This window comes from Perkinsus marinus (genome assembly GCF_000006405.1).
Source record: "Perkinsus marinus ATCC 50983 genomic scaffold scf_1104296944428, whole genome shotgun sequence".
Taxonomy (NCBI): domain Eukaryota; phylum Perkinsozoa; order Perkinsida; family Perkinsidae; genus Perkinsus; species Perkinsus marinus.
In genome coordinates this window covers 746,053-754,128 of record NW_003211397.1, presented here as the reverse complement: position 1 = coordinate 754,128, position 8,076 = coordinate 746,053, and the positions used below count along the sequence as shown (strand labels likewise).

Genomic DNA, 8,076 nt, shown 5'->3' with positions numbered 1-8,076 from the left:
TCCTTGATATGGATCCCTATTTTCGTAAGAATTCTGGTATGTGGACTGAGTGGGAGAGAAAGAGTAGGCTCGACAATAGGCCCCTTGCGGTAGCGTAAGTGCTTCGTGTCAGCTTTGCTCTTCCTCTTCTACTGCTGCACCCTCGCCACGCCTTATTCGGCCTACCTGGATCTGCAAGAGGTACGGTATTTGCCGGGACTTGTTCTCTGACATAATCATCGATTATCTGCCTCTCAGTTGAAGCATCAGGGCACTAAGCCGCCGAGGCCAGTATCATTGGAGTCGCGCTTTATGAACCAGAGACGCTACGACTTCACTTGGATGCACCCCCAGGATAAATTGTGAGCGCAGTTTGCGAAGGTTTTTTAGTTGTTACGTACTCTTGTCAGCTGCTCCGAATGCCGCCCTGTTGAACTGGAGTGTAAGAAGATGTGCTTCGATCGTTACAGGTCCATGGACTACCGCATGTACGGCTTCCAGAGGCCTCGTATCCAGACCTACTACTCCTTCTCTACTTGGTGAGTGAGACTACCTTCGATGATGTGTCGTTACTCCAGGTCTAGGTAAGTGTTGATCTCATATTGGTGCTTATAAGACTTCCCGTACACTTCTGGCTGGGTGCCTGGAGACATGTTATTGCTCATGCTTAAATAGTAATGGTTATTTGTCCAGTTGTTGGAGGTGCTACGGCCCTCCACTCCTGGTCAAGGCTGAGTCCTTATTGTGATGGTATCATTTCATTTGGTCTTTGCAGCCCGTCTAGGCTTGATGGTAGGCTATTTTGTTAACTTGCAGCGCAGTGTTGGGCAACTACTATGGGGCCTTGGTGGATTCGAGTGTTTTGCAGTATTGTGCTTTATTTTTCTGAAGCCCCCTGAGGGATATGTTCTCGTTTCTATCCAAGCTGACAACTGACTCGCCCAAGAAGGAGGCGGCTGAGGAATCCACAGTCGCAGTCGCCGAAGAGGTGGGACTGTCGACTTGTTAATGATGGGAATGTTTGTTTCAGGTAACCGGTACAGGAGTGGAGGTTACTAGTGTTACCGTTACTAAAGTTGAGGAGGAGCCCAAGGGAACGTCTGAGACCAATGCAGCAACTGGCAGTGTTGAACCTGTAGCCTCTGCTGTGGAGGAGTCGAATGGAGCTAAGGTCGCTGATGGTGAGAGTGATGAGGCCGCAGTGGCTAAGAAGGAGGATGCTTTGCGATCCACTAGTGAAGGGAAAGATGAGGAGAAGAAGAAGTCTGCTGAAAGTGGAGTGCCTGAGGTGTCCCAAGCTAAGGTCACTTCAACCGAAAACAAAACTACAACTGAGATGGGAACTCCTGAGGCGACAAAGGAGAGTTCTACGCCGACTGAGGTTGAGAAGGAAGAGGCGAGTGCTTCGAGAGAAAATGTGACCGAGAAGTCACCTAAGGAGACACCCAAGAGTACCAGTGGGAATAAGAAGAACAAGGGGAAGAAGAGCGTTGAGAACAGCCCGAGTATGTCGTTGATGGTCGTGATGGTCGTTGAGGTAATATTGTGTAGGTAAAAACGGCGAAGATCTGGAGAAGGAGAATGAGGAGCTGAAGAAGAGGATATCTGACCTCACAAAGAGGTAGTATATCGCAATGTTAGTGGTAGCGAGGTTCAATCGTAATGTGCCAGGTATGAAGAGCAACACTCGGAGTTTGCCCAGAAGAGGTCGGAGCAGAAGCAACTCGTCAGTGTTATCACGCAGCTTTACCAGTTGACTATGGTGAGTGATAGGAGTGTATTTACTTTGAGTAAGCACGGAGGCGCTTCAGGGTATTGATTCTAACACGCCTACGACCGAATTTCCAAAGCAGCGTAACAGTTCCTCCCCGAAGACTCAGTCGAGCTCCACTGATAAGAAGGGTCGCAAGACCCAACGGAGGTGAGGTTGACTGAAGTTTGCGATATGTTTCCTGGTGATTGGCTATTACGTATGTTCTTACATGTTCAGCCCTGGAAGTGCTGGTCCTAGCTCCTCGGCCCTCACTAAGGGCGACAAGGCAGCTGTATCACCTTCCTCTAATGCTACCGATAAGAAGTCTGCGGCGTCAGCATATCGTCGCTCTCAGGAGCGAAGTCTGCAACAACTCATTGCAGAGGTAAGAACAACAGCTTGTGGAGGTAGTTCCGAGTGGTGGTGTGTAGGCTAAAGCTCGTCAAGCACAGTTGAAGAGCAAGAGAAAGAGCGAAAGCAGTGGTGAGCGCAGTGGCGTTTCTCCAGAATAGCTTGTGCACGATGTTGGTTTAGTTGTCGCATCTGGCCCCAACCCTGAGTCCGTCCGCGAGCAGCTTCGAGTGGCCACTACTAAGAAGGAAGTTGAGGATGCTATCAACGATGTAACGCATGCGTCTTCGAAAAACGTTGGGACTAATTTTACTTAAATCGCTTCAGGCGAAGAAGCTGAATATGACCTACGAATTGTCCCTCGGTGAGAAAAAGCTCAACGCCTTGACAGCGTAAGGAGGTCAGTTTTCAAAGCACGCGGATGTCGGAGTGTCTCAGATGAATAGTTTCACCTCAACATCGAGAGCTACATTAATGACCATTGCTAGGGCAGGCATCTTTCTACTGTGAGACTGAGCGGTGCTGTCGGCACCCGTGCTTGTGCTTGTCAACTCTGTCGTTTGATCGCTAACAAGTGCAGTGCATTGTTTCTATGTGTGCCCGTGACGATGTATCGCGTTGCTGATGGAAGTGGGCGTTTTGTGATCGGCAGTATAAGTAAACATGGAGCCTTCGGGAGTTGAAGCCACTGGGGAACGCATCTTTTGCCCGGAGCAAATACAGATACCGCAACAGCTACACGAAGTAAGACTACGACGAACCGATTCTAGGGTGGTTGTTTTTTTGTTCGTTTGATATGATTGTCTTTCGGTCAGGTGCTGAAGGACCTGACGAAAGAAGTAGTGTACCGGTCGGCGAGCGTGGGATGTGTGACGTAGTGTAGGTGATTCGTTGTAATCCTGTGGGAGTGGACAAAGTATCTGATGAAGAAGCTCAAGCCCGAATATACAAGTTCGCTATCAAGTTGTGTGAGCAAAAAGTAGGAGTGTTCGGTTTTCTTGTCACCGTGTGGGCTGCGTGCGAGCGAAAGTGTTTGACGCTGGTCGTTCCTGTTCAGCTGGAGGCTCTCAACGGGAACACAGCTCTGAGTGATTCTAAGGTAGAGGGATAATAAGCATGCTGCTGTTAGTGATTGTGGTTAGCAACGACTTTGGGTGTTGGGTTACATTGGATGGAGTTGGGACGTTTCACATTCGAAAGTCGTACGGCCTTAGCCGTTCGCGCCACAGAAAGGACTTGTGCTTCAATCATCTCGCCGAAGGGAAGAAGTGATAAGTTCATCGATCTGTATGTCGACATCTAACACTACCGCACTTTTGCGGAATCTGAATAAGAAACTTCGAGAGGTGAGGGCTCTGCGTAACAAGATAGAAAACGGGGTGATTCGAGAAGAACTATTAACTGGCCCCCAGAGGTAAGCCGCGCTCGCTCTCGTTAATTCTGATCAAGATGGCTGGACGTGTGTTTCACGAATGCAAATCTGTGGTTACTCATCTATTCACAGTTGAATTGTTTAGTGTTCTCAGGGCGAAGCTTGCTCGGGAAGAGGATTTGCTGGATGAAATACAGAGAATTCAGAACACGCAGAAGTCAGAGGACGCCATTCCAGAATCTGATAATTGTGCACTGGATGGACCACAGAGCACGGGCCAAGAACAGGCGTGCGAGTCAGCGCCGAGTGAGACCGAAAAGATAAAGACCACAGCGATGGAAGGTACTTCACTAGGAGGGTCGGCGGATTGGCTCTTGCGTTGGTTCTCGACGTCGACGCGCCCGGTTTCAGTTGAGGCAGCGCCTGGTCAAAAACGTCGAGCGAAAATTCGTAGTGTGAAGAAGAAGCTTCACGATATCTACAAACTGGTGGAGGCCTCGGAGAGCGGCAAGACACTCACGGAACAGCAGCGACTGAAAATAGCCAGGCGACCAGAGTTGGTACTAGGGGACGAGGGTTCAACGTTCACTCACTCTGGGGGGAGTAGTTTGTCGTAGTACCGAAGCTTGAGAAACACTGCTGGATCAAATTTTTCGAGAGTGCATCTGTTGCCGTTTTAAAGGAGTTGCTATTTTGAAGCCCACCACGAATTTGTTTGTAGGAGTCTCAGCTGGAAGGTCTCCACCAGGAAGCAAAGGTGGAGGCAACTAGCGCTGCACCTGAGGCCGGGGATGTGCCGTCGAAAGCTACTGACCAGCCCGCTCGAACGCCTGGCACGACAGCTAGTGGGGTGAATGATGATGAGGAGCCTGATGATGATGACAGTGGCGAGTGGATACCTTCTGACCCCAAGCTTAGGAAAGCAATGAAACGGAAAACATCGTAATAGCGCAGGTCTTTCTCTGTTTGTTAGCGTCTCTCAACTGCTCATCTACTCAAAAGCGACCAGCGTCAACAGTGTCCGAGTTTCTAATTCAGGTTTGAAATCGGCCGCTCGACGCTGTCCGAGAAGATTTGCCGCGTGGTGAGTGAACGCCAAGATTCTATATCGGATTTCCACCAGTGTTCGAGTCAGATCCGCCAGCCCCCGGATGGTTCCTGCCTTTTCCATGGGCTGGGGTATTGGCTGAATAAGCCTCAGCATGTTATACGACGTCAGTTGTCAGGCTTCCTTAGGCACAATGCTTCAACGGTGAAAGTGAGTTACGCGTGTTGGAATATGTTCGTTTTCCTCAGCTGAGCTCAAGAGTTTCCTCGCGAATTCGGATGGAAGTTTACAGAAACCAACAGTAATTTCCCGAAAATTTCTCAGAATTTTCATATTGTCACCAACTTTTGTGCAACTTCGGTGTGAATATAGGATTACTCTCAGCTCAATGGCCTTACCCTCGAAGAGTGGATCAGAGCCGAGTCTAATTCACGGACTCTTGACCAGTAGCGATTCCCCAGCGTGCAGTTCGTAGCCTTGCTTGTCTTCAGCTATTGCAACAACCTCCTTCGGGACAACACGTGGGGAGGGGAGATTGAGCTGGTGGCTACGTCCATGTACTGCTAGGTCCCTTCTTCTCGCGTGACCATGTGTCGTTATCATGGTAGGATCTACAACTGCGATGTCTACGTATGGCAACATGAAGATGCTCCCAAGAGCCAGACTGGGAAATATGTATTGTGCTACAAGTTTCACGCTCCACCGATTGAAAAGGACGTTTCTCGGAGACGAAGTGGGTGTCTGGATTCTTGCAGGGCTGGGTTCAGCTTCTTCTTGGTTTCAGACAATGATGGGAGGGATATGGAGGAGCCTATTACTTGTCATATGCTCTTCGACGGTCGGAAACATTATAATGTACGTCGCTGCTGTCTCTCTGTGTCTCTCTGCTACCAAGAGGCGCTCTGTGATGAGATTGGTATAGTCCTTTTTTGTTTCAGGTTCTTGTCCTCGACGAGAAGTACTGTCCAAAATAGTCGATTCACGTGTAATCTATTGAACATTGTTTCTCCACCACAGAAATGTTATTTATCTCGGGGACATAAACTGCGACGGAATGTCTCCGATCTACATATTACAGTGTCTGGGCGCGCGCTTTTTCATATCTGGTTTCGCGTCACACTCTTGTTCACGCGTTCTCCATAGCTCCTCGCGCAGTAAGTGATAGACAGTTTGCGTCGGGAACATATTGAATATTACTCTGGACTTGCTAGTTCGGCTCGTTTACTTGAGTAGCATCGTGAAGGCCGACGGTATGACAGGACGAGCATTATTCACAACTATTGTCTGTAGTTCTTATCTGTGTACAATCATGATGAAGAAGAGAACAACAAATCGCTTTGCAGCCGCGGCTGGATTAGCCCAGATGGAGGTCCCTTCTGAGTTCGACACAAGCTCGTGGGAGATCTTGTCGCCGCAGCCCCCTGGGGCTGCCCTATCGGATCCCTTCGACTGGCCCTCCGCATCCTCTGTCTTATCATCGCCGTACGCTGGCCCACCTACTGGTGAAGGGGAATCGACCATCCGCCAACAACTACGTAAAACACGTGTTTGTAAGCACTTCCTCAAGGGTCGTTGTCACTACGGTGCCTCCTGTACTTTTGCTCATTATGACAGTGAGCTCTTCAAAAAGCCCAACTTGGCCAGGACTAAGATGTGTACCAAACCCCAGTGTAACGACCCCGAGTGTACCTATGCACATTCTTTGGAGGAACTAAGACAGCCAGGTGAGGCTTCTGATATGGACACTGCCCGGGTTGACATGCAGCATGAGAAAGTGCTTGGTGAGCAGCGGGCTTTGTTGACGGTCCATGGCCTCATGGCGCAGACTGGTGATGGTGCTACTGAGGGTCTTAGCCCTGGAATTCTCCCGAGTCCCTCCCTACTCCCCACACCACCGACAGGGTACACTATGGGTGCTCCCTTTGGGAACCCTAGGCGGAGGAGTGGTCATTCTCCAATTGATGGGTCGCGCTCTCGAAGTAGCCTCAAGATATCTACCCTTCATGCGTTGGCGACTAAAAACGAGGAGCTTCGAAGACAAGTGGAAATGAGTAACGTGGCTCTCGCCCATCTACTGCAGGTGGCCACAGCTCAAGCAGTTCCGGAAACTCCCTTCGTGACGGTGACGCCGCCATCGAATGTGTTTTCGCAGCAACAACAAGAACGAGACGGGACGACGCCTCCTCCTTCGGACATGGAGGGAAGCAATGTATCCGCCAATGCGGGTACGCCTGTGGCGGTTGATGACAGCAGTGGTATGGAAGACCTCGACGCGGATGCCTTGTCCCAGTTGTTGGCCAGCATATCGGTAGATAGTGCGAATTGCCAGTGGGATTCTAATGAGGGGGTTGCCCCTACGGTCAACGTCATGCCCGCGCCGAATGACTCGGTTGGTGTAGGGGAGTCTGAGAAGGTGTCTTCTGTCGAGAAGAAGTGATGATATGTTTACTAACTCGCGCCAGCCCGTTGACTCGGACATGCGTTGTCTCTCACTGCAGAATTATAGTAAGTTGAATAGCAGCGGTATTGACGTTCCATCGTAGTTGTGAAGTATTTGATTAAATGATATATTTTCAATGGTCGATCGATATGGTGGTATTGGTCGTCCTCCATTGGTAGTTGTTGATATTATCACTAGTCTGGCTCCTGACGACTGATTTGCATTGGAGCCAGTACTATGAGGAGACCAATGGTTTAGTATTTTGTACTTAGTTGGATAGGAGCTCCTCAATACTTGTCTTCTATTTTAGTACTGTTCTGCGGTGGTTGGCGCGGTCGTTGTAGTCGAAAAAGAGGTAGATATTTGTATAATCGTGTTTAATATCGGAGACTAACTTTCGGGTCTATCTGATATGAGTAATTGTAATATGAATAGTGCTAAGGGCACTCCTTCCACTACGCCGCCACGAACGTACATAAGATTATTGAAGTAGGCAAATGGGCAGGAGGTCTTTCATTTCGCAAGCGCGGGAGAGTTACTATGAAACAGTCGTGGTAATTTTGTGTTCCCAATATGCTGATGTTATTATTCAACGTTTTGATGAGTATGAGCAGAGCGGCTATTTGCAGCGCAAAGACTCCAAAGCCGCATAATGGCACTCCTGTTCACTCTTCCAATTCTGGATGTGTATGCGAAACAAAGGTGATCTTGTCTACTGCGACGTTGTTTCGTGACGTTATAGTGTCGGCTTGGCGCGAAATTTAACTGTAATTATTGACATCCACTAGTCTTTTAAACGTCATCGTGGCATTCTAAAGGTGTTGTCGTTGTTACTAGGGGGTGTCAGGCGCGAGATGTGAAGGCGAATGGGAGGGGCGACCGACTGTCTTAGTTCGTGGGTAGTGGTGGCATGGGAGTCTCGTCAGTTGGTGTTGGAGTTTTTTATCATAACTTTTTTCAATGCTCTCGAGAGGTGGCAGTGGACCTGGCGGAGAAGACGGTGACGATGATGACGATGATAGGAGATATGATGGACAGAAGAGAGACGGGTTTATATCCAAGTGGCTCTTGCCTACTACCAGCGAGAGGAGGGCACTGTCATCAGACTCAGAATTAACACAGGGTGACGATAT

General features: G+C 49.2%; 4 protein-coding genes across 4 annotated transcripts; all 4 read left to right on the top strand.

Moving 5' to 3' along the window:
* Positions 1 to 8: 8 nt before the first annotated feature.
* Positions 9 to 2,479, top strand: Pmar_PMAR019242 (merozoite surface protein, putative; the record flags this gene model as incomplete). Its single annotated transcript, XM_002780294.1, has 13 exons — positions 9 to 63; positions 113 to 180; positions 238 to 341; positions 390 to 518; positions 871 to 967; positions 1,010 to 1,484; positions 1,531 to 1,600; positions 1,651 to 1,741; positions 1,791 to 1,900; positions 1,970 to 2,117; positions 2,164 to 2,215; positions 2,267 to 2,355; positions 2,411 to 2,479. 13 exons carry the CDS (start codon positions 9 to 11, stop codon positions 2,477 to 2,479), a joined length of 1,557 nt encoding a protein of 518 aa, XP_002780340.1.
* A 267-nt stretch (positions 2,480 to 2,746) lies between these two features.
* Positions 2,747 to 3,194, top strand: Pmar_PMAR019241 (hypothetical protein; the record flags this gene model as incomplete). Its single annotated transcript, XM_002780293.1, has 4 exons — positions 2,747 to 2,827; positions 2,899 to 2,922; positions 2,967 to 3,062; positions 3,141 to 3,194. The coding sequence occupies 4 exons, from the start codon at positions 2,747 to 2,749 to the stop codon at positions 3,192 to 3,194; spliced, it is 255 nt and encodes an 84-aa protein (XP_002780339.1).
* Positions 3,195 to 3,372: 178 nt separating this feature from the next.
* Positions 3,373 to 5,477, top strand: Pmar_PMAR019240 (hypothetical protein; the record flags this gene model as incomplete). The annotated part of the gene is made up of 11 exons (XM_002780292.1): positions 3,373 to 3,497; positions 3,610 to 3,797; positions 3,867 to 4,015; positions 4,177 to 4,397; positions 4,494 to 4,539; positions 4,591 to 4,713; positions 4,888 to 4,949; positions 4,995 to 5,060; positions 5,112 to 5,236; positions 5,288 to 5,358; positions 5,442 to 5,477. The coding sequence occupies 11 exons, from the start codon at positions 3,373 to 3,375 to the stop codon at positions 5,475 to 5,477; spliced, it is 1,212 nt and encodes a 403-aa protein (XP_002780338.1).
* A 335-nt stretch (positions 5,478 to 5,812) lies between these two features.
* Positions 5,813 to 7,718, top strand: Pmar_PMAR019239 (hypothetical protein; the record flags this gene model as incomplete). The annotated part of the gene is made up of 1 exon (XM_002780291.1): positions 5,813 to 7,718. The coding sequence occupies one exon, from the start codon at positions 5,813 to 5,815 to the stop codon at positions 6,938 to 6,940; it is 1,128 nt and encodes a 375-aa protein (XP_002780337.1). The 3' UTR covers positions 6,941 to 7,718.
* Between the last annotated feature and the right edge of the window lie 358 nt (positions 7,719 to 8,076).